This window comes from Acinonyx jubatus, chromosome F2 (genome assembly GCF_027475565.1).
Source record: "Acinonyx jubatus isolate Ajub_Pintada_27869175 chromosome F2, VMU_Ajub_asm_v1.0, whole genome shotgun sequence".
In the NCBI taxonomy this organism is placed as follows: domain Eukaryota; kingdom Metazoa; phylum Chordata; class Mammalia; order Carnivora; family Felidae; genus Acinonyx; species Acinonyx jubatus.
In genome coordinates this window covers 1,326,866-1,349,836 of record NC_069394.1, presented here as the reverse complement: position 1 = coordinate 1,349,836, position 22,971 = coordinate 1,326,866, and the positions used below count along the sequence as shown (strand labels likewise).

Below are 22,971 nucleotides of genomic sequence, written 5' to 3'. Positions count from 1 at the left end.
GTGAGCGGGGCTTCCGGGGGCCCCGGCCGCGGTGGCTCCCCAACGCTTTGTGGCACAAGGGGCCTGGCCCAGAGAGTAAAAGAGCTGCCCCGACGTTGCGCGGCGGGCACCGGCCCTTGGGCCCGGCGCCCCTGCTCCGGCCAGGTGGGTTGAGTGGTCTGTGCGGCTGCAGCGGGCACTCGTGTCCACAGGCCTGTGAAGTGAGGGGCCAGAACCTCTGGTCTACCGCGTTTTTAACTATTTAATAACTTGGCGTGCTGTGCACTTAGAGAAGTGGGTAAATACCGTTGCTGCCTTCAAGCACCTGCCAGCTCGACTGAGGCAGACAAGTCGATTATCTAGAATGTTTCCTGGGCACAGGCATGTGCTGGCTCCTGCCCAGTAACCAGGGATTCGGGGGTGAAAAAGCCATGACCCTTGCCCGCAAGTAGCCACATCTCAGGGCAGCTGCTGCCCCGGTGGCAGTCCTGATAGGAGACCGGAGCACAGAGAAACCCCACGCAGGCCCTCCGCTGGGTGGGTCTTCATTTCATGTTGGTTCTTGGTTTCCTTCAGGCTCCCACTGAAGCTAGACTCCAGCCTCCTTGCCTGGTGCGGCGATCCTCTGCCCTCGGTCCTCTGCCCTCCGTCCACCTGCCCTCTCCAGCAGGGGTCCCCTCTTACTTCTACATGCTCCCCTCAGCCCAGATGAGCTGCCTTTACCTGCGATTCAGGCTCCCACCTGATGCTCAGAACAGCCTCCCAGAAGCTGCCTCCAGTAGAGCCTTTGGGGCCACATAGGCCTGAATCCCAATCAAGTGTAAGTAAACATTGTTTTTTAATGTTAATTCTTAGGGTATTTCTTTTTGTTGTTGTTTTTTAAGTTTATCTTTGAGAGAGTATGAGCGGGGGAGGGGCAGAGAGAGAGGGAGACAGAGATTCTGAAGCGGCTTCTGCGCTGACAGCAGCCAGCCGGTCTCAGGGCTCGAACTCATGAACCGCGAGATCGTGACCTGAACCAAAGTCGGACGCTCAACCTACTGAGCCACCCAGACGCCCCTAAACATTTTTATTTAGAAGAAACTAGATTCTCAAACTCCTTATCAGGATGGGAAGTTTCTACAGTCGTCTTATGTATTGCCTCTGCATGGGGGAGAAGAGGAAAGGCTTAAAGAGAATTCAGAGTATTTATACCTTAAAACATACATCACTTGGGGGTGCCTGGCTGGCTTAGTCAGTAGAGCATCTTGGGGTGTTGAGTTCAAGCCCCACGTTGGGCATGGAGCTTACTTTAAAAACCTGTGTTTTCACGCACAGAGTTGGATAGGCACACAGATTAAAAGGATGGTAAGTAAGTAGATGATGGAAAGGAAGTTTCAAAGAAAAATACAGCACCCGGAGTGTTATCATGTAGGGCATCCCATTTGGGGGTAGGACAGCTTGTCAGGATTATGGGCCTCCTAGTAGGTACAGGTAGTCGTCATAGGTCATGAGATACCTTTGTTAAGAAGGTCTTAACAAGGAAGGTCTTCAAGGAATATTGGAAAATTAAAACAGGACCTGCCTTTGGAGCTTTTTCTTTAAAAAAAAAAAAAAAAAAAGGCCTTAATCTCATGGAATATCTTCCACCAACAGTTAAAGAGCCTGCAGTCTGTCAAGGCTTTTTGCTAGAATTCCATCAGTTAGCGCTGAGAGAAGAGGCAGGTCCAGGAAGCTGACAGATGAGACAGAAAAGAGACAGGAGAGGAATGGCAGCAGACAAGATGAGACGTGCAGGTGCTGCTTCTGCGAACACCTGGGCTGTGTGAACCCTGTTTGAATTCGTGGCGAAATTGGGATGCTGTTAGAGGGAGTTAGGGATAGGGTCCGTCAGGTGTTTCAGACAGTGACAGTGTGAGCAAGGTCTAGGTGATCGTTGCCTGGGCTTTGGCTCTGGGAGGAGTTCGCTCTGGTGAAGTGCTACAAGGAAGTCTGGGGCCGGGTTAGGGAAGAGGGAGTTGGGGGGCACTGGTTGAGTCCGGGAGGCCTCTCTGGGCAGGGCCCTTGGAGCAGAGCTCCTAATGAAGTGAGGGGCCGGCCCCGCAAAAACCTGCGCTTGGCCTGTTTCTGGAATCAGCCCGACACTGAGGCAGGAAGCGCTGGGTATGGTTGAGGAGTCTGAAGAAAGCTGGACATGAGGACGGGAGTGAGGAGAGGGCCGAGGGATGGGCCCGGTCAGGCGCGTGTAGGGCTTGTAAGTATGAGGGACACCGGGGCAGGTACGGGGTAGGGGGTTCACTGGCTGCTCTGTGGAGACAGACCATGGGGGGAGGGTAGGGCGCCCACTAGGGAGCCAGCCCCAAGTCTGATCCATCTCAGACTCCAGGCTCTAAGTGACAGGCACATGCCACCTCTCAGCCTAGAGCCCCAAAAGCACATCGTCTGGTCCCAAATACAGGAAGTGGAGATGGGAGGGAGAAAATGGTGGGGGAAACTCCCGACTTGGGGAGCACATGGGATTGCTGGTCGTGGTACGTGTCAGATCCTACCAGACACAGGCCCGGAGGCACCGCCCCAGGGAGAGGGTTAGAGCGAGCGTCCCGTTTGGTCACGTCCAGTTTGAGAGGCTCAGGAGACGTCCAAGGGGAACGAGCACACAAGCGGGGAACGGAAGGGGCCAAATTCCCCAGCGCGCCCCGCCCCCATCCGTCCCTTAGTGATTCTGTGCCACGAGAGTCCCAGCTGTGCTCTTCCCGGACGCTGGTGCGATCTAACAGTCCTGCTGTGGCTTCTCCACCAGCACAGGGGTTGGTGGAGTCTCTCTCTGGTGCAGACATTCCGTTCCAGAGCCTTCGGTACAAGCTCGGACAGATGAAAAGCTGTGTGTAAAGAACGAGCTTTCTGCAGAAGTGGAGAATCCGGCCCGGCCTTCCCCAGTAGCCCTTCCCGGCTTCCAGTGGCCCCTCCTCCTGGGAACAAAGGACGATGGAAAAGCCCATGGGTGGAAGGAAGGCCCAGACCCCAGAGGAGGAAGTGCATTCACTGAAGGACACACCCAAAGGAGAGAAAGCGTCGTCTGGGGAGGAAAGGCCAAGCAAGAGGTCCACGTTGGCCAAAAAGCACGGCAAGGAACCCAGCCCGAGTCCTGAGGATGAGGAACATTTGTTTGATGCCTTCGATGCTTCGTTTAAAGATGACTTCGAGGGGGTTCCCGTGTTCATTCCTTTTCAGAGAAAGAAGCCCTATGGGTGCAGCGAGTGTGGACGCATCTTTAAGCATAAGACAGACCACCTCCGCCACCAGCGGGTTCACACTGGAGAGAAGCCCTTCAAATGTGATCGGTGTGGGAAGCTGTTCAGGCACAGCTCTGACGTCACCAAGCACCAGAGAATCCACACCGGAGAGAAGCCCTTTAAATGCAGTGAATGTGGGAAGGCCTTTAACTGCAGTTCGAATCTCCTAAAACATCAGAAAACGCACACTGGGGAGAAGCCGTACGAATGCAAGGAATGTGGGAAAGCCTTCGCCTACAGCTCATGTCTCATTCGCCATCGGAAACGCCACCCGCGGAAGAAGCACTGAGCGTGGGGAAGCCGTCTGCCGAGAGTCGGCATTCGCGCCCGTGAGAACCATCCAGGGTGGGCCTGTCCCGCCGTCCCCCATCCGACGTCTGATGGAGGCCGGGCGCCCGCGGGCCGTGCGCTCAGTGCACCTGTGCTTGTGGGTCTCCACCACCATCGGGACGGTCAGCCCAGCCCGGTACACACGTGCTAGAGTGGGGTACAGGCCATCTCCAGGTCGAGACACTGTGATAACATGGGAGACACGTGCAGCTGCGTCACCAGAGACGGTGAGTGTGATTGTGTCACGGCCGTCTGGGCGGGAGGGACAGCTGGAGCTTGCGAGCGGCCCAGCACCTCCCCCTGCGGCCTCCCTGTGGCACCCGCTCTGGTCTCTGCCTTTTCACCTGCTCCTTCGAAGACTTCAGGCTGCAGACTGCTGACCTGCTGGTCCCGAGCCCATCCCCGCACAGCCTGGCAGGAGGCCTGCGGTCAGGTCCCCACGGCGCTGCACCAGACACCTGCTGTCCCCACTCGGCTGGCCGTGGTGACAGTCCTGTGGTTTGTGTCTGGCTTCCCTCCTTGGGCTGGAGCACCAGTCCTGGGACTCAGCTTCCCCTTCCCCCACTGCATCCCCAGGAACTGGACCCCCTGGCCCAGCCCCCAACCCCGGGTGAGCAGCCCGACTCACCCAGATGGACCACTCAGGACCTAGATGCTGCCACCGTGGGAGATTCCTGCCCTGGACGCGTGGTGGGGGCCCCAAGGATGTGAGGGCAGCTTCGAGCCAGCCTGCATCTGCCGTGGGGGTCTTCAGACATGAGGCAGTGTGTGTGCCCTGCCCTCCGGGGATCAGCTCTCCAGGTTAGTTTCACTTCTTAATGCCTGCCCTCCAAGTTCCGTCTTATCCCCCGGCCAAGTCCACATGCTGTGCCCACCCTCCGTTTTCCTCCAGGAATGGTCTGGATGGGGTTCCATGCTCTGCAGAGCAGGGTGCGGTTTGTCCCAGAATTTCTTGACAGCACAGGGGGAGTGAGGTGACTGTCGGCCAGGCGGTAATACAGCTTTTTACTAGGAAAATGTTGATACCTACACTTGCAGCTATTTGGACCCCCAAAATGGGGATTCTGTCCTGGAAGAAGGTCCTGAATTCGGATGCAGACATGTTTCCCAAACAGGTGGTCCCAGACGCCAGAGCGCAGGTGCTCACAGAGGGAAGGTTTCTCCAGGTTAGGTGTTTGCTCCTGTTCTCTGTAAAAGCTATGATGTTGTACACGCCTCTGCCTGAGCTGAGCCCCCCACGCAGCAGGCCCTCCCACACCTGACCCAGCTCGCCCCTGGTGGGACAGGATGTAGAGGGGAGACACGGCGTATGAGCCTGGGCTGGAAGGGCAGCTGTAAAGGACACGCGTGGGACGTCTGTGAGACCTGTGTCCACACTGTCCACTGGGCAGCAGTGCCCTCGGTTTCAAGGCTCCCCGTGTTGGTGTGGTTTGTGGCCCATCTCAGACGTTGTCCTTGTAAAAGGTGCGCGCTAAGGTTTCAGGGGCACGGGGTCATGATGCCTTGAGTACACTTTCAAGTTCAAAGAAACAGACAAGTAAGACACGTATGTGTGCTGAGAGCAAGGAAGCAAATCGCTTGAGTGTCGGTCTGTCCTGAAGCCAGAGCAAGGCCGGCGGGTGTTTTCTGTTGAGGGCCGGATAGTAACTGTGCTTGGCTGTGGGGCCCCACGGGCTCTGTGTGCACTCAGCTCAGCTGTGACATGCGGCAGCACTCACAGACAACACAGGCGTGAACGTGTGCCAGCGAAGCTTTATTTACAGAAACCGGCGGCAGCCAGTTTGAGCCTGTTCTGGATGGAAAGTGTGTGAGGGCCACCCGTCGGTGCATGTCGCCGCCCTTCAGAACTGGGTGCTGGCAGGGGAAGCTGGTCGCAGAAGGTGGAAAGAAACCCTGTGGGGGGAGCCCATCTTGATGTACTGGAAGGCAGGGTGTGGACACGCGGACGTCCGCCATGGCCATGGCAGCGCCCACGCACGTCCAAGGGTGTCTGAGGCCACTTCAGTTTAGTTTGGTTTTTATTTACTACAGTATTATAACACCCTGGGATGTGTATGTTAATACGTAACGTATCGTTACATAACGTGTATGTTACAACACGTGACGTACGAGGGAGCGAAACCACCGCTTTCTCTGTTATCCTGAAGGCTGCACACCTTACTTGTACCGCTGCCTAATGGTGCGTTGACGAGAAGGGTTAACGGTTTCCTAAGAAGGGCACGTAGGCTGTTTCTGGTTTAGGGCATTATAAATCACGCTGAGATAAATATCTCGTCTGCATTTCGGGCCAGCAGGACAGATCCCCAGAAAGGGAATCGACAGGTGGAGACCATTCTGGCAAATCCCCTCCTCCTGGCCGTGCCAGATGGGCGCCCCCACAGCCCAAGGATGGCAGGCTTGCCCCAGCCTCTCCAGCAGCAGGCAGGTGGGTGTCCATAAAGAAACATACTCTGATTCTCTGGCTTTGATTTCTTTTTTTTTTTAATTTTTTTAAAATGTTTTTATTTATTTTGAAGGAGAGAGACAGAGCATGAGCAGGGGAGGAACAGAGAGAGAGGGAGACACAGAATCTGAAGCAGGTTCCAGACTCTGAGCTGTCAGCACAGAGCCCAATGCAAGGCTCGAACCCACGAACTGTGAGATCATGACCTGAGCCGAAGTCGGACACTTAACCGACTGAGCCACCCAGGCGCCCCTCTCTGGCTTTGATTTCTGGAAAGGAAGCGAGTGGTGAAGGGCTCGGGCTCTCCGGCCAGGGGCTGCCGTCCTGAGCCGGCACTGGCACCGTGGAGATAGGAGACCTTGGGCACATCACTTAACCTCCTTGTGCTGCCTCGGTTTCCTCAGGGACGACACAGGGATGCTGATGGTGCTTCACCTGATCCAGTGAGTTAAGATGGGACGTCCCGAGCGCAGGGCCGGCGCCCCCTAACTGTTGTAAGAACGTCAGCCCTTAGCGCGCCTGGCTGGCTCAGGCGGTAGCTGGTACATTGTGCAACTCTCCATCTCGGGGTCCTGAGTTCAGCCCCACGTTGGGCATAGAGCTTCCCGTCACGTGTTGTGTTCTTAGCGAGGTGGATGTTAGCTCCCGTGCGTGAGCGGTGCCCGTACCGCTGGCCCTTGGGGCCCCTCCCGGTAGGACCGCGGCTGATTTCAACAGCATCAGCCTGGAGAACAACAGAAAAACACTTAAAAAAAAGAGACTTGGGGGGCGCCTGGGTGGCGCCGTCGGTTGAGCGTCCGGCTTCAGCCAGGTCACGATCTCGCGGTCCGTGAGTTCGAGCCCCGCGTCGGGCTCTGGGCTGATGGCTCGGAGCCTGGAGCCTGTTTCCGATTCTGTGTCTCCCTCTCTCTCTGCCCCTCCCCCGTTCATGCTCTGTCTCTCTCTCTGTCCCAAAAATAAAAATTAAAAAAAAAAGTTGAAAAAAAAATAGACTTGGAAATGTTTTTTAAATACAGCTTACAATCACGAGAAAAATCACGAAGTCAAACTCAACTCGGTTAGTGGCCACTTTTGCCTCCTGGCGCTCTGGCGAGGCAGATGGGCCGTTTCTTCTGCGTTCGCCGCCGTGGTAGCGCACCGCCGCCAGGCCCCAGAGCCAGATCTCCCAGATTAATCTCTGCCTTGATGGTTTTTCTGTTGTTGTTCAAACGAAACTCATATCCTAGGGAAAAAACCCTCTCAATAACCTGACTCAAAAGAAAAAAAATACATAATGAAAGTTATAAAGTCCTCCAGCCTCCAGGACGCTGAAACAGGACCTGCCAGAACCTCTGGGAGCCACTGCAGCCAGCAGTGGGGACGCCAGCGGGCGAGCTAGGAGTCGGCGAGCTGGGCCTCCGGCTTCATAAGAACAGCAGCAGAAGGGGGCAAGTAACACGCCCGAAAGTATCAAAACCAGTGGGAGTGGAGGCTGTCGAGAGAATTACACAGGCAGAAGTTGGTTGTTTGAAAGGACCGTTGTGGCTTCTGGGCGCAGCTTGGTCAGCTGAGTGTCCGACTCTTGATTTCAGCTCAGATCCTGGTCCCAGGGGCATGGGATCGAGCCCCGCATCGGACTCCGTGCTGAGCGTGGAACCTGCTTGAAATTCCTCCCCCATCTCTCTCTCTCGCTCTCTTCCCCTCTCTCAGCTCCTCCATCCCACTTGCGCTCTCTCTATAATAAAATTTTAAAAAGGAAAAACGGATTGTTAAAGCTGGCATCGTGTGACAATGGAGTCCAGGAAAAGGGAAGGAGCCGTAAACTGCTATGGATGCAGAGGGAAGGTGACAGCAGGTCGTCGGAGGAAAAGACAGCGCACGAGCCAGTGGATGTGAGCGCGTACGAGGCGGGTTTTAGGAGAAAGGGCAGGTGGTGAAGTCAGCACGAGAGGGCGCCGCCCAAAGACCCTGTCACTGCTGCACAGAGTGTGTCCCCAAAGAATTCAAGTCAGGTACTGTGAGTTCAAGAAACAGAAAATTCTAGTCCTGTGTGGACTCAGACACTGGAAAGAAGAACCGGCTCACCTTTTATGAGCTAGTAGAGCCGTGACGTCAGCGCCACAGCCAGCGCCGCCTGCTCCCCGACGGAATAGCGACAGGCCGCGTCCAGCGCGGCGGGGAAACGTCGTGGAGCATGACCAGACTGGGTTGTTTCAGGAAGGCCAGTGTGGCTTAAAACGGCTATCATTTCTCACACTAACAGATATTATTATCTTAACAGCTGCAGAAATATTTGCTAAAATCCAACATCCGCAAATAAGGAATACAATAGAATTTTCTAAAGCCGATGCAGAATATCTCCCCAAACCGTAGCTGCGCTGTGCCCTCAGGCTCCGTGTGGCCAGTGCCCCCCCCCCCCCCCCCCCCCCCCCCCGCCCTCAGGGTTTCCTCTCGGCGCCACCTGGAGCCAGGCCGGGAGTAACGTGTGCGCACGGCCTGGAATGGGAAACCCTTCCTGGGCGTGTAGCAGGCGATGCTGCTGTCTCCGTGGCATCTGACAACAGTCCCAAGTAAGGCGTCAGCGAGGGTGTAGCCCGTTGTCACGTTGAAGGTCGGCGGAGTTCACTGCGCTGTGTATGCGGAATCAAGCAGGTGCGTGGAGGCGCGGGGCAGCGTCGTTCGCGGTGGCCGTCAGCGGACATGCCCCGGGAGTCTCACCAGATGAAACAGCTGCACGAGACGTGGTGTAGCCACTTGACGAAGTGCTACTCGGCCGAAAGAGGAACGAGCCCCCACGCCCGCCGCCACACTGCGGAAACGGTGCCGAGTGAGAGAAGCTGGACGTGGCCCTGCCGGCTGCTGTGCGGCGCGCAGACAGAACAGCAGAGTAGAGGTTACCAGGGGCGGGGACGGGAGACCTTCACGGGTGCAGCGTTTCTGACGGGCACGGTAACCAGGTTAGGGGTGTAGATCGCGGTGGTGGGTACACAGCGTCGTGGGTACTCAATGCCGCTTAATCGTGCGCTTCCGATGGCTGAAGTAATCAACACCATGTCGACTTTACCACAGGGACAGAAGCCCATTGGGTTTGATGTGCTGGTAACAATATGGGATTTTAAAAAGGTATCTATCTGTTCAGCAACAAAAAGAGCACGTCCTAGCAAGTTAAAGATGTGCCCTGTCGTGCTCATGTAGAAATTTCACTTCTTAAAATATCTTACAGAACTTTTGTGTGGGTGCCCAGAAAGCCACGTGCAGCGACGTTTAGCACGCGGACTGTCAGAAAAGTTGGAAATAACTCAAATGTGCATCAACAGTGGGCAGACCCTCACCACCACCTGTGCATCTCAGAACGCTGAGCGAAGTCAGTCGGTCACAGGAGGTCATTATTATAAAGCGCAGAACTGAACAGCAAGTTGTTTGGAAATATCAGTGCAGTAAAACGAGACAGAGACGAAAGAACAGCTCACACCAAACTCAAGACAACGGCTCCTCAGGCAGGCGAGGCCACGTGGGCTCCCGTTTTTGAGTGGCAGCTAGTTCCTGAGCCGTGTGGATGGTAAGCGGGTGTCTGAGCTCTGTCCCGCGCCACATCACATACGCTGCAAGTTTACGTGTGTTTGACACAGTTAAACCTTGGTTTGCAAGCATAACTTGTTCCAAAAACATGCATGTAATCCAAAGCGAGTGTCCCCATAAGAAATGATGGAAACTCAGATGATTGATTCCACAACCCAAAAACATTGGTATAAAAATGATTACAATATTGTAACATAATACAAAATAGAAAAATAACCTGCACTTGCCTTTGAAAACCTTTGTGCCTAGTATGAGGGAGACAAGACAGAGGAGGGTTACTGTGTAGGACCCCTTTCACCATCGCTAACGGAATCACTGCCACCTATTGGCTCAATGGGATCTTTCTTTTTGTGCCACTTTATTTTTTTTAATTTTTATTCTTTAATGTTTGTTTATTTTTGAGAGAGACAGAGTATGAGCGCGGGAGGGGCAGAGAGAGTGGGAGACACAGAATCCGAAGCAGGCTCCAGGCTCCAAGCTGTCAGCACAGAGCCCGAAGCGGGGCTTGAACCCCCAAACCATGAGATCGTGACCTGAGCCGAAGATGGATGCTTAACCGACTGAGCCACCCAGGCGCCCCTTTTGGTGCAACTTTAACAAGGAACCTATCCAATGACACTCGCTTTTGCCTCCTTTTGAGGATTTCGCGGAAATGTGACACTGCATTCGTAACAGTCCCTCAGAGAGAGAGAGAGAGGGAAGAACCATTGGCTCCGTTGTGATCATGTGATGTTCAGTGCCACTTGTGACCCTATTGCGAGACATCGCTCATTTATCAAGTTAAAATTTATTGGAAATGTTGGCTCATCTTGCAGAACAAGTTCCTCACAACCCAAGGTTTTACTGTATTTTATCTTCTAACTTTCTTAGCTTTTTGAGAAACAGGGAGCACTTTTCCCCTGGTTCTGTCGCCTTCCAGGTCTGGGGCCCATCCCCCTGACGGCGTTGGCGAACACCAGCTTCCACGTGACGGAAGCCAGCTCCTTACTTGGGTAGTTGTGGCTTCCCGACAACGAACCAGGTAATAATTGCATTTCTTTGTTCAGAAGGTTTTCCTTGTCCGTTTCCAGTTGTGAGAGCAGATCACCCCCAGTCAAGAAGGTCCTGATGCAATACGCCTAAACATGAACCTCAGGCCTGACAGAATTCCGGTCATTCCCGAGCTCCGAGGACAGACGGAGAGCTGTACGGAAGAGGAGAGGAAACCCCCAGGTGAGCAGAAAGAAAACGTCTAAGGGACAGGTGGGGACACGGGGCACAGACAGGACGGGCAGCTTGGCGGCAGAAAACCCACACCGGGAGATGCCTGCCAATGAGTGGAGAGAAGGGGTTCACGGGCGAACTCCCTGAGGCGGGGGGCGCCTTCACCTGGTTCCGAACCTGGACCCGGAAGGCCACAAAGTTCACCCCTCCGGCCCCGCCCCCCCAGGAGGCCAGTGCTGACACCACTGGCCTTCTAGGATTGCGCTGCAGGCAAAGTCCAGGACTCCCCAGCTCTCTGCTCCTGGAAAGTCCCAGAGAAAGGCCTTTTCCAAGTGTGAAAGCGCTGGGGTGGGGGGAGGGGCGCTGAGCATGGTTCCCGTTGCAGGAGGAGCAGTTAGAGGGCCCTGCCCTGAACGGAGGAGGGCTCTGCGACAGCAGGGGCGCCATGGAGGCCTTCAAATGGAACAGACACGGGGATGGCTGCGGATGTCCCAGGGACGCAACACCGATCGTCCTTACCACTGGCATCCCGTGAGTTGGGCCAGCATCTGTCCCTCCCAGCCTTGTCTGGCCTCAATCTGAGGGAAGGTGGGAGCCAGCACCGTGGGAGAGTGAGCAGTGAGGGCCATGTGGGGGGGGGGGGGGGGTTCTGCTCCTTCTCCCCACAGATCGGGGGGCTGACCCGTGGCTCCAGACTCTAGTCTCTGCCAGGTCCCCTGCCTTCCTGGGGAGCCTGTAGGCACTGGGATGTCACCTGGGCTTGATTTCTAGTGACCTCTTGTGTCTATCCCTAGTCTGGACACCAAAGTGTCATTCCTTCCCCTGCAAGTGAGTTAGGCCCCCAGACATGCCACAGAGCGAGGCAGGACTGGAGGTGGTCCTGTGCTCGTGGCAGAAGCCTGTGGCACAGGGACACTTGGGACATGTGCTCTGGACCAGGGCAGGCGAGGATAGGGTTCTCAGCAGGGTGGAGGGGTCGTCCAGGGAAGGGAAACAGTATTGGGACCAGAAAGGGCCAGTTCAGGGCGGGAGTGGCCAGGACAGTGGTGGCCAGGCTCCGGGTCTGTGGCCTGAGGACATGGCTTTGCTCTGGGGCGGCCCAGGCCTTCGGGGACCTCTGTGCAGGGAGTTTAGAGTTCGTGGTCTCCTGGTGTTGTCCTTACAGACTCCAGCCGCCTGTTCCACAGACCACGAGCTGGTGGTCTCCCCTCCCCCCGCCCCCCCAGGCCCCGGGACCAGAGTCCTGCCAGGGTGCAGAGCTTGGGGGCAGCCTGGCGCTGCTGCCCAGGGACTCTGCGGGTGTCCGAGGCCTGCAGGGGGAGTACCTGGGGGGCTTTAGCCCCAGTGCACACGTGATCCGGCGCTGGGGGCCCCACACGCCCCCTGTCCCAGCCCGTGTGCCCCAGGTCACTGCAGCCTTCCCCGCGTGGCATTCCGGTGTGAACACGTGTTTGTTTCCTGGTGAGCTTGAGCGCTGGGCGTACCGGGGTTCTCCTTACACCGCTGCTGAGGTGCGTGGCCCTGTCCACACGTGGCCAGGCGAGGTGGCCGCTGGACTGTTCACACACAGGCTCGCACAGCTGGTGCCGGTGGGCCCGTGAAATGTAAATTTCCAACTAGTCACGTCTATTGAACTTTCCTTCAGTCCTCGGTGAGTGTGTTCGACGTCTGGAGACCTGTTCTGTCTTGTTTTTACCCTGCTTCCTATGGTCTACACTTCACGCGCTTTCTTAATCCAGAAGGGTGTTGCCTGGGTTCTGCACTCCTTGCCGGCTGCTTCCCATTCATCCCAGAATGCTTCTGTGTCCTATTTCCTGTGGATACTCTGTTTCCCTGTAATAAACCTCAGTTCTGACCCATTCACTGGGTCCCGTTCATCTCCCTGCAGTTTAGGGGTGCAGTCGAGACTCCCCAGGGAGGCGCTGCCTCACATTCACCAGACTTGTAAGAGACTGACGCGTCAATCAGAGGAGGATTTGCGGACTTAGCAGGAGAGTGGCCCCTCGTGTGACAACGTACTGTATCCCTCAATAGACACGGTCTTCTCGGCCCCCGATTCTGGGAAACTACCCGTTCCTTGGTGGCCTGATGCCTGCGGTCGTAGCCCTGGAGGGGGTCTGGGAGGTGCCCCGCCTGGGATCACCCCCTTCAGGCCCTAAGTCCCGAAGAGCTCAGGCTGGCCCACCCCCCACGCCCTCATTCACGTTGCCTTGCGTGGAACAGCCATCCTCCCAAGGGCAGTCCTGCCCCCAGAAGGGGATATGGTAGTATCTGGAGACATCTTTGGTTGTCCAGCTGAGGGGAGGTGCTATACATGTGGGTGGGGGCAGGGAAGCTGCCCAGCGCCCCGCAGAGCACAGGATGCCCGGTGGCAAAGGACCCAGCCAAGGACAAGACTCGAGTTAGACCCGAAGTCAGGCGATGGGCCGGGGTACAGACAGGGCTGTGGACGAGGCTTATGGGCTGGAAAGCAAGGGGAGGCAGCTTTGAGCAGAAACCTGAACACCAACAGGATGCTGTTCGGGCTGAGGAGGCTGGTGGGAAGCGTGATTGGCCAAAAGGCTCAGTAGCAGTACCCCCCCCCCCCCCCCCCGCAGCTCCCCATCCTCCTAGGGAACAGGAGTGTGCCCTGCCCCACTTTGAAGCTAAACCGGCAGGGCCACACACGGCTGGCCAGGAGAGGAGGAGGGACACACTGAGAGGGGAGCGGGGAGAGGTGAGCCCCCAGCCACCACTGTGTCGTGGGCCACACGTCCAAAACAGAACTTGACTTGTGGCCAGCGACCCATCTCAGCAGACCTGTGGCCATACTCTGGAATGAACCCCGAGTCGCCATGCCCCACACCCCACCTAACTGCAGGTGCTGTCAGAATTTGATCCCCAACACGGGCCCTACCCAGCCTGGTCTCCATCTAAAGCACCGGTCTCCTCCCACCTCCCTGCTGCCCCAAACCAATCTTAAAATGCACCTAAGATCTCACTCCCCTGCCCAGGACCTTCGGTACCTCCTGGTTCCTAATCGTGGCTTCCAGACTATTCATCCACCTTGATCCAGCTCCCAGCCTGCCTGGGCTCTTCCAAACCTTTGGCGACACTCGTGTCTCAGGACCTTTCACGTGCCCTTCTGCTTTGAATACTCTTCCCTCCAGCCTTTGTGTGACCAGCTTGCCCTACTCTCTCCCTCCCTCCCTCCCCCCCACCGTGATGTCACTTCCTTGGTGAGCTCTCCTTGGACCACAGAGCCCTCGTGTGCTTCCTTAAAGCTTTACACCTGTGGTGTGGGTGTGTTTGCCAATTTGTTGTTTCTCTCTCACACGCACTAGAATGTGAGCTCCACTGAGCCCAGGAGCTGGCCTATCCCAGGTATACCCCAGGGCCTAGCATTAGATCAGGCGGAGGGGAGCCGCAGGGGATTTTTACAGGGCCTAGCAGCTGGAACCCTGCGTGTGCGGGGAGTGAAGCTGGCGGAGCTGGGAGCAGGCAGCAGCTGTCCGCACCTTCTACGTTTTGGCAGGAGTCAACTGCTGCGGGCTGGTACCGGCCTGTCGCCCCCGCCCCCCCCCCCCCCCCCCCCCCCCCCCCACAGCGAGTCCTTCACAAGCCCCTGGTCTTCCAGCTTCTCTCCTGCCTGGGGCCACTGTCCAGATGCTTGGGCTTGGTCTCCCCTCCCTCCTCCCCGAGCATCCCTGCAGCTGGGGGCTCCCTGGCTGTGGGTCTTCCCTTCCTGTCTTCATGCTGTCCACCCGCCGGGACTCAGGGCCAGCGCGGCAAGCAAATGCCTGGACGTCCATCCCTGCTGGGTTGGTTCGCAGAAGCTGTTTCCAGCTATTTGTTTTTCCTAACAAGGAGACTGACGCCTAAATTTCTTTGGGGGGATGTAAGAACGGGGCTGAAAAAGACTTCGGAGGAACAGCAGGAAGAATTCCATGTTAAGTTTGGGGAAATTTTGTAACAGCCGCTCCTCAGGCCCTAGGGTTTGGGAACATTTTGGTGGTAGGCAGTTTAGAGGGGCCCTTGAGACAGTCCAAAAAAGGAGAGTCTGTTTTCAGCCAGCTCCCCAGCAACCGGTGGCCGTCGAGAAGGAACACCGCGAGGGAAGAGGTGCCACTGAGGATGCTTTGGGTGCAGCTCTTCGGTGGACTAGGGGCTGTTGCCGCCGGGAGGGCTCGGGGACGGCGAGATCGCTGCGGAGCTGGGGGCGCCCGTCCCGCCCGGGTCAGCCGGGCCCTCCCCGCGCCACGGAGGCGCCGGTCCTCCGGAGCCCAGAGCGTCCCGGAAGTGCACGCGCGAGGGCGGGGCGGGGCGAGGGCGCACTTCCGGCCGGCGCGTGAGCGGCCGCCTCCCGCTCGGAAGGTGAGTGGGCGCCGGGTGGCGGCGGCGGCGGGGATGCTCGGCCCGGCCGCCCGCTCGCGCTCGCGTGTCGTCCCCGCGGGCCCCGCCCGGGGCGTCTCCGCGCCGCCGTGACCGTGGCCCGGGCTCGGCCGGTGGGACGCGGGTGACCGCCCAGCCGGAGCGGAGGCCTCCGCGGGGTAGCGGGCCGCAGCGGGCTCACTGGCCCCTGGCGATCGCGAGGGTCCGCTTGCTGGGCGCCTCCCCACGCCCCCCGAACCCCGGCGACGGGGTCGTCGCGGTGCCCACTTTGCAGGTGGGGAACGGAGGCTCCGAGAAGTCCGCAGTCGCGAGTGTGAGCGCCGGACCTCAGCTGGGGCGGGCAGCGCTCCGCCGCCTAGCGCCCCGAGAGCGGGCCCTTCCCCGCGGGGCGCGGGCTCCAGGCCGGGAGGAGAGCGGGGGCGGGGGGTGGCGGGGAAGGTCAGCCGCTGGCTGGGGCATCTCTGTCCCCTCCGCCTCCAGTCGGTTGCAGCAGTGTGGCCCCAGAGTTTGTGCTCGCGTCCCGGTGGGCGTCCCTGTGTGAGCGCCACCTCCGAGCAGACGGCCTGGAGCGGAGGGGGGTGGGGGGTGCGTGCCCTGTCCCAGACGAGTCCCAGCAGGTTAGCCGAGTAACAAGATGAGAGTTAGGAGCGTGGGGACCTGCACCCAGATGTCATGCCTGCAGCCCCACCCTGTGTCCGCTTATGTCCACTTCCCTGAGTGTCTGTGACCCTTCCCATCGCCAGGGACCGAGGGCTGCCCAGGAGGTGGGGGCTGGCCGGGATGGCCCAGGCGCCACTGAGGAGCCCTGTTGGGGCTGCCTCCCCACTTCCTCGAAGCAGATACTGTTGGCAACCATTGCTTAATGTACTTTAACTTTTGTTATTCCCATGCCCTCTTCACACCCCAGTAAGCAGTCCTGCTCCACCACAGTGTGAAAGAAAAGTTCTTCTCAGGTGGGACCGAACCACTCTTGCAAACCACATCAAAGCAGAGTACCTTCCCCCGCAAAGGAGGCTCGCGCAGTCAGATGTGGTTGGCAGCCTGCAGCCTCTGAGGGCTCTTCAGGGTCTGAGGAGGACGGTTTTCCTCGCAGGAGTTGTGTTAAGATTTAATCTAGAATGTTTGTGCTCCAGCAGGCAGAGTTCAGTTTCCCACCCTCCTCCTCCTCCTGCGGTTCAGTACACCCGCAGCCCGCTGCTGTCGTGTGGGAGGTTTTCAGGGAGGTGCAGCGTGCCTTAGGGTGTGGGCTGGGAGGACACTCAGGCCATTGCTGGGATGAGGGCTCAGGTCCCCACACGTGTGTGTGCTGGTGCCGCCCCGCGGTGGGATAGACGAACCGGGGGCCCAGCTGCCTCTCACCCCAGGTCCCACATGGCACCTCTTGACATCCTTGCCCCTCTCCGCCAGCGAAGGAGCCCCCCACTCCCCATGGCTGATCGGCAGCTGGCATCGCCCCCACCCTGCACACACTCCTCCGACCCCCGTCATCCTGCCATGGTTTTCATTTCCCCAGGTCCCAGGTGTGCATACCTTCAGCAGGCCTTGGGGAAGATGGCGACCCTGGGGGACGGTCAGGAGCCCCCTCGTGTCCCGTCCCCTGTCAATCTTGCGTCACCAGGGACACCTGGAACCCACCGCCTCGAGGCCCGGCTTCACCTCCACGGTCATCAACACGGTACTCACCCTGCGCTGCGCTCCCTCCACCTCCCTGCACCACCCGCCCACCCTGCACCACTGACAGCGCGGCCAGAAACAAGGCAGCTCACGGCTGCTGGGGCTCCTGCACCCTTGCACTTGGGTCGGGACATGGGCAGCCGAGGTCGAGGCCGGAGACTGAGCCTTGTGAGCAACGGCTCCCTAGGGGACAGTCCCCCAGGGCCATGTTGGGCAGGCAGGGCCCTGTGTCCTCTTGTCTCCCTTTATGAGCCTTTGCTCCCACACCAAGAAAATAGAGCACCCTGAGTTCCGGGCCGGCTGGTCTGGGTTGGGGCCCCCAGGGACCTGCAGGGATGCAGCTGCCAGCCTTGTGCTACCCTCCTGGCGGAGTCTCGGGATATCAAAGTCACGGAAGTAGCCAATGACTAGTCAGGCGGCCGGTGCTGAGGGGGTGTCCACGCCCCGTGGCATGCGGTGGCCCCTGGGTCTTGCTCCTGCTCAGCCGTCAGAAGTCCTGGGGTTCTGTCTGCACCCGTGTTCCACAGGAGGCCTGGCCTTACAGCTCAGGACACACATGAGCTGATGACAGCCAGGTCAGGGGTCAGCATGCGTTTCATCCCACCTCTGTCCTAGAGTGCAGGCACTGAGCCCAGGGGCGTGGCTTGGGGCATGGCTTGCCGCGTGCCTGGAGCCCTCCTTGTCGGGTCTCAGCGTCACAGTGAGCAATGGGATGACGGTTGAGACATGCCAGGCTCTGTGCCAAGGGCTGTGGTTCATCTCGAGGTCCAGTGACCACACTCTCTGGTGGCCATTAACAGATAAGGACAGTGAGGTCCACAGAGGTCACGGGGTGGCATGAGGTCACACACAGCTAGGGAACGTGTCATTCACCCCCCAGGTCGGTCCAAGGCCGGAAGGTCAGCAGCACCTAGCTGGCCCCACGCTGTTCCCGGCTCCGGGAGCCCTCCTGGCACCTGCCCATCCCTGGGGTGGGCCGGACTGGGGGTGTGGGGTGGGTACGGAGCTAGGTGCTGCGCAGAAGGAGCCGGGACGGCACCCAGCACATGCGCCGCAGGCCTTCGCCCGGGCGGCCGCCTCCCCCCGCACAATGGTTCAGGGCCTTGGCCAGGGCTCCCCCGTGGCTATGCTCCTGCCCCGTGCGGCCGGGACTCTGAGGCCCACCCTTAACCTCCACATTTTCCCGCCACCCTCACCACCGCCTGCAAGGCAGGACCTATCCCCATGTTCCGGACAGGGACATGGGGGCCCAGACGGGAGCCAGTGGAGGCCAGTGGGACTGAGAACACATCAGGCTGACTCAAGCCCATGCCCTCACCTCCCTCCCCTGACCGGGCCCAGCAAGCCACGGCTCACGGCTCACAACTCCTAAGTGGCATGGACGCGGGACCGGGACGGGGCTGTCCTGGAAGCCATGCTGACCTCATTGGCTCTGCGGGATGAGAAGGCTGGTGCCCAGGATGCAGGCCCTCGAGCCCACGCGGCTTGGGGCTGCCCCTGGTCCAGTCTCCAGATAGCAAGAGCCCGGAGGGGCCCGGCTTGGCCCCCTGAATCACATCCAAGTGCCTTGTGTGCCTGGGACTTTGCCCAGTGAGAGGCAGTGTTGGCCGCAAACAGCAGCCTCAGCGCTCCCTGGACTGTCCAGGGGCAAGTGGGCAGGGCCTGCCGGCCAGGGAACGAACCGGGGTTGACCCTAAAGAAGAGAGAGGCGCGGCCTCCAGCAGGCCCTCCTTGCAGGCTCTGAGGGGTGTGGTCACTGAAGGAGGGGGCGTGGCTGGAGGGCGCGGAGGGAGGAGAGGCGATGCTTTCGTCCCTCCTGGAAACTGACCCAGCGTCGTCGAGAACTGGGCCCCGCCACCAGTCGGTTACCCGGGGCAGGATCTACCCCTCGCGGTCTCGAGCCCATTTCCTCTGTTGGGGCGGTTCCTCGGTGCCCCAGTGTCTTCCCTGGAGAGACCCCAGCATTTCAGGAACCTGCCCAGGGCCCTCCAGCCAGGGGGGCTGGGACTTCTGGAGCCCCAGCTTCCCAACTCCCAGGCCAGAGTTGGTGAGGTGAGCCAGAAAGCACATTGGGGGTGGGGTCCACCCTGTGAAGCCTGGGGCCCCTCACACTCCCCCTTCCCCCCCCCCCCCCCCACGGGACTGGATCCCATTAGTCTCCCACGTCCTCCTTACACAAGAGCCAGTTTCTAACTCTGGCTGAGCACAGTGCTGGCGGGTTGTGAGGGTGTCGGGCAAGCCGTTGGTCCGCCAGAGCAGGTGAAGGCAGCCACATGCGCACAGGGCACTTGGCTGGGCCCTGGGGGTGGTGTGGGCATAAAGTCGCCGAGGCTGCCCCTCCCTGTGCCTCCAGAGCAGGGAGCTGGGCAGGAGGGTTGCAGACACATTAGGAGCCAGATCTGTGCTGAACCAGCCAAGGGGCCTGCCACAACAAGGCTGTGCTTCCAGAATGCGTTCTGGAAGGTATGGTCTGGAGCCCTGCAGCTGGAGGGACAGTCCGTGGGCAGAAGCAAGTGACAGAGAAAGACACGTGGCCCCAGGGTGGGCGGGATGAGCTGTGGGGGGGGGGGGGCAGCGCCACCCCCCCACCCCCAGCCAGGGGCTGGCCTTCCAGACCAGGCCCCTGGCTTTGGCACCTGAGACCTGAACTCTGGCTACCCCCCACCCCACTCACTCCTCCCCTCGTCCACACCCGAGCATGGACTTCCTGTACCACTTTATGAACAAGGAGCACCCCTTCCTTCTAGAAAAGTTCCTGTTGCTCCGTGGCCCCAGAACCCCACCCACAGCCTCCCGCCCCCGGAAGGCCGGCCCCAGGCCTGGGCGCCTCAGCTGAGGTAGAGCAAGCCTCTCCCTGGTGCAGGTGCCGTGTCACAGCCTCCCCAGAGGCGGCCGGTGTCGGGGGACACGGCACTGAGCAGCGTGGGAGGGTGCTTCAGGATGGGGCCCCATGAGCAGGAACCAGCATGTCCACCTGGTGGGACGCAGCCCGGCCAGGGCCCGGGCCCTTCACGGAGGGTGGGGGGCAGTTGGGGGCCCAGGGAGGGGACCGTGTGCCGGTTGCACCCCAGGAAGGCCCAGGCGGCTTTGGTTAGGGCACACACCCTTGCCCCTACTCCAGAGCAACCAAGCAGTGCCTCGGGACCTTCACGCTCGGGAGAGGGGTGTCACGTGGCTGCAGCATCTACCCAAATGGCTCTTGGAGAGCACCAGCTCCACGGGGGCACCACCCAGGAGCAGGTGGCACCTGCAGGCAGCTGATCGAGGCCTGGGCTAGATTGGAGAGGAGGGGGAGATGAGCCCCGTCCCCTGTGCCCCCAGACTCCCCTGGCTGCAGCCCTGAGGTGCTCTCCCAGCCACCGCAGGAGGAGGAGGAGCGGTCCCACCTGGATCTCCGAGATGTGGAGGAGGTCCGGAATGGCCGAGGTACCTGCTGGCCGGGTGGGTGAGCAGAACCCCGATCCGGGCCCTGCCCACGGGTGCGTCTCCCCACGACTGCCCCGTGCCAGGCTCTGTGCCGCACCCGTCGCCGCCAGGACACTGGGTCCCACCTGTCCCTGGCTCGGCGTTCACTTCTGTCCCCAGTGGCCCCTACCCCGTTCCGTCCCGGCGTGTCGCTGACATTTCCCCAGGTTGTGAGGGCGGTCCAGAGCCCGTAGTCAGTCGGCGTCTTCCGTTCAGCTGCGCTCCCATCCCCCTGCCAGCAGCCGGGGTGTCGCCCTGGGCCCCCTCTTTCCCCTGTGTAGTGCCCTCAGCCTCCACTTGTCCGCTGCTCTGGTCCCTCAGCCCTTTGCCACCCCCCACCCCGTGTGAAGCCGGCAAAATGCCTCTTCGGGGGCTCTGTCCCGTACACTGAGCTCTCTGGAGACGCCGGAAGCTTCAGAGCTTGGATCCCTGGGAAGCCGACCCTCCCTGCCTCAGTGTCAGGAGGGGCGTGGAGGAGCCAGGCCAGGAGACAGCTGCCCCCGGAAGTGCTCCGGAGGGGCACGGGCCTGCGGAGCCTCGGGAGGGGGCGAACCCCGCATTTCTGCCAGGAGCCTGGGCAGCACTTTTGGGAGCGGGGGACGGGGGGTGGGGCTTGGCTGCCTCACTCTGGGTCTGCCCTCGCCCTGGTCCCCAGCACTGTGGCGCCCCCTGCTGGTGCCATCCCGCTCTCCGTTTCTGATTCCAGATTCCGAGGCGGAGTCGGAGCCGGCTCCCTCCTCTCCCCACCCCCGCGACCCTGAAGAGGAGGTGCACCAGGACAGGGGGCCCCTGAGGAGCCTTCCCCGTAGACCCAAGTGTGGGGACAGCTTTGGGCAGGAGTCCAGCTCGGAGCGGCCCACGGGCCAGCCGCCGGGCACCGCGCCCTGCCCCCAGAAGAGGGGCACCTGGCGCGTGACGCCGCCACCGCAGGGAGCCTCCGGGACCGAGGGGGATCCCGAGCGGGCCGCCGAGCCGGAGGGCGGCTTCGGCAGGGGCCCGGGCCCCGGGGTCCGGCAGGGCGGCCCGCGGGCCGGGAAGCCGCACAGGTGCGAGGCCTGCGGCAAGAGCTTCAAGTACAAGTCGCTGCTGCTCAAGCACCAGCGCATCCACACGGGCGAGAAGCCGTACGCCTGCCACGAGTGCGGCAAGCGCTTCCGCGGCTGGTCGGGCTTCATCCAGCACCACCGCATCCACACGGGCGAGAAGCCGTACGAGTGCGGCCAGTGCGGCCGCGCCTTCAGCCACAGCTCGCACTTCACGCAGCACCTGCGCGTCCACAACGGCGAGAAGCCCTACGAGTGCGGCGAGTGCGGCCAGGCCTTCAGCCAGAGCTCCAACCTGGTGCGGCACCAGCGGCTGCACACGGGCGAGAAGCCGTACGCCTGCAGCCAGTGCGGCAAGGCCTTCATCTGGAGCTCCGTGCTCATCGAGCACCAGCGCATCCACACGGGCGAGAAGCCGTACGAGTGCCCCGACTGCGGCAAGGCCTTCCGCGGCCGCTCGCACTTCTTTCGGCACCTGCGGACCCACACGGGCGAGAAGCCCTTTGCCTGCGGCGCCTGCGGCAAGGCCTTCGGCCAGAGCTCGCAGCTCATCCAGCACCAGCGGGTGCACTACCGGGAGTAGCGCGCGGCAGGCGGCCTGCGGCCCCGGGTGGGGGTGGGGGGCGGCCCCCAATGGAGGGGGAGGCTCCGGAGAGAGGGCCCCCGCCTCCTGCCCCTGTCCTGCTGGGCACCGGCAGCCCCGCGGGCCGAGTGGCCCGAATAAATTCTTTTTGATTGACGGAAGTAGGAGTCGCCCCTGCCTGTCCCTGGAGAGGAGTGTCCCGCGTCTGGTCTCCTGGGACCTCCTGGCGGTCCTAACTGACCCGGGCCTGGAGGCCTCATGACTGACCTGGAGCCACAGCCGGGTGTTTCCAGACGCAGAGAGCCAAGGCGGGGGCGGGCGAGGTCGGGGCTCACCCTGCCTCTGCCCCAGGCGGGGTGCCTCCTGTCGGTTCCCCGCAGCCGCAGCCACGCGCCAAGTGCTCCAGACACCAGAAGGTGGGGCCCGGACCGTGCGCCTCCAGACAGGCCCAGGCCTCTGCAGCGGCAGCCGGGCCTTGCTTTCGGACTTCCAGTAGGGACAGAGCTCAGCCGGGTGGGGAAGCAGGCACCTGCCCCCTCCTGACCACTTGCAACCCCGCTCCATCCCCACACTGAGGGGCTGCCTGGCCCTTCCCCCAGCTCAACTCCGAGCCTCACCTCCCCAGCTCCAAGCCTTTCTGCCGGGACCCTGTCCTGAGGGCCCTGCGGTTGGGCTGCCTCACCTCTCTGGGCCCCACTCCCAGGGCCCCGTGGCCACCAAGCACTTTGGACTCTCGCCATGAGCCCCCGCTCCAGGTGAGAGCAGCTCTAGGGGAGAGGAGTAGACGTCAGTCTCAGGACATCAGCTGAGGCGCCTCTGCTGGTGGCGCTGTGGCCTGAGAGAGGAGGGACGGCGACCTTCTTCGCACTCTTTGCCCTCCCTAATACCGCAAGGGTTTGCGGGGCCTCTGCCCTCCAGCAACCAGGCCGCAGAGCCTGCACGGATAGACCCCAGGATGTCCCAGGGAGCCGTGGCATCAGGCATCAGGCCGAGCGCTGGAAGGGTCATCCTGCAGCCTCTACGTGGAGAGTGCACTTGGACACCAGCACC

General features: G+C 60.4%; 2 protein-coding genes and 1 long non-coding RNA gene across 17 annotated transcripts; 2 read left to right on the top strand and 1 right to left on the bottom strand.

The window, feature by feature from the left end:
- The first annotated feature begins 658 nt into the window (after nt 1–658).
- Nucleotides 659–3,551, top strand: ZFP41 (ZFP41 zinc finger protein). 4 transcript variants are annotated; one of them, XM_053208483.1, is made up of 3 exons: nt 659–799; nt 2,096–2,212; nt 2,764–3,551. In XM_053208483.1, exon 3 carries the CDS (start codon nt 2,944–2,946, stop codon nt 3,538–3,540), a length of 597 nt encoding a protein of 198 aa, XP_053064458.1. In that variant the 5' UTR covers nt 659–799; nt 2,096–2,212; nt 2,764–2,943; the 3' UTR covers nt 3,541–3,551. The 4 variants fall into 4 exon arrangements, with proteins under 4 accessions (XP_053064458.1, XP_014925134.3, XP_014924446.3 ...); XM_015069648.3 differs by having other exon boundaries at nt 683–799; nt 2,759–3,551; XM_015068960.3 differs by lacking the exon at nt 2,096–2,212 and having other exon boundaries at nt 683–799.
- GLI4 (GLI family zinc finger 4) lies at nt 685–22,082 on the top strand. Of its 12 annotated transcripts, XM_027063729.2 has the most exons (9): nt 6,806–8,960; nt 9,073–9,126; nt 9,227–9,562; nt 10,653–10,794; nt 11,171–11,316; nt 16,670–16,831; nt 19,578–19,667; nt 20,152–20,271; nt 21,010–22,082. In XM_027063729.2, the coding sequence occupies exons 4-9, from the start codon at nt 10,707–10,709 to the stop codon at nt 21,919–21,921; spliced, it is 1,518 nt and encodes a 505-aa protein (XP_026919530.1). In that variant the 5' UTR covers nt 6,806–8,960; nt 9,073–9,126; nt 9,227–9,562; nt 10,653–10,706; the 3' UTR covers nt 21,922–22,082. The 12 variants fall into 12 exon arrangements, with proteins under 12 accessions (XP_053064451.1, XP_053064454.1, XP_053064456.1 ...); XM_053208476.1 differs by lacking the exons at nt 6,806–8,960; nt 9,073–9,126 and adding an exon at nt 685–799; XM_027063728.2 differs by lacking the exons at nt 6,806–8,960; nt 9,073–9,126 and adding an exon at nt 5,868–6,006.
- LOC128312879 (uncharacterized) lies at nt 10,664–13,917 on the bottom strand. The gene is made up of 2 exons (XR_008292763.1): nt 13,791–13,917; nt 10,664–10,765 (listed from the first exon to the last, which is right to left on the bottom strand). It is a non-coding gene; the product is annotated as an uncharacterized LOC128312879 (long non-coding RNA).
- Nucleotides 22,083–22,971: the final 889 nt, after the last annotated feature.

Bases quoted from the DNA above. Each gene is read 5' to 3' on its own strand.
- ZFP41 (XM_053208483.1), top strand. From the start codon at position 2,944: ATGGAAAAGCCCATGGGTGGAAGGAAGGCCCAGACCCCAGAGGAGGAA.
- GLI4 (XM_027063726.2), top strand. From the start codon at position 14,899: ATGCTTTGGGTGCAGCTCTTCGGTGGACTAGGGGCTGTTGCCGCCGGG. The intron at 15,139-16,669 runs GTGAGTGGGCGC...TCATTTCCCCAG, and splicing joins GGCCGCCTCCCGCTCGGAAG to GTCCCAGGTGTGCATACCTT. The intron at 20,272-21,009 runs GTGGGTGAGCAG...CCAGATTCCGAG, and splicing joins CCGAGGTACCTGCTGGCCGG to GCGGAGTCGGAGCCGGCTCC.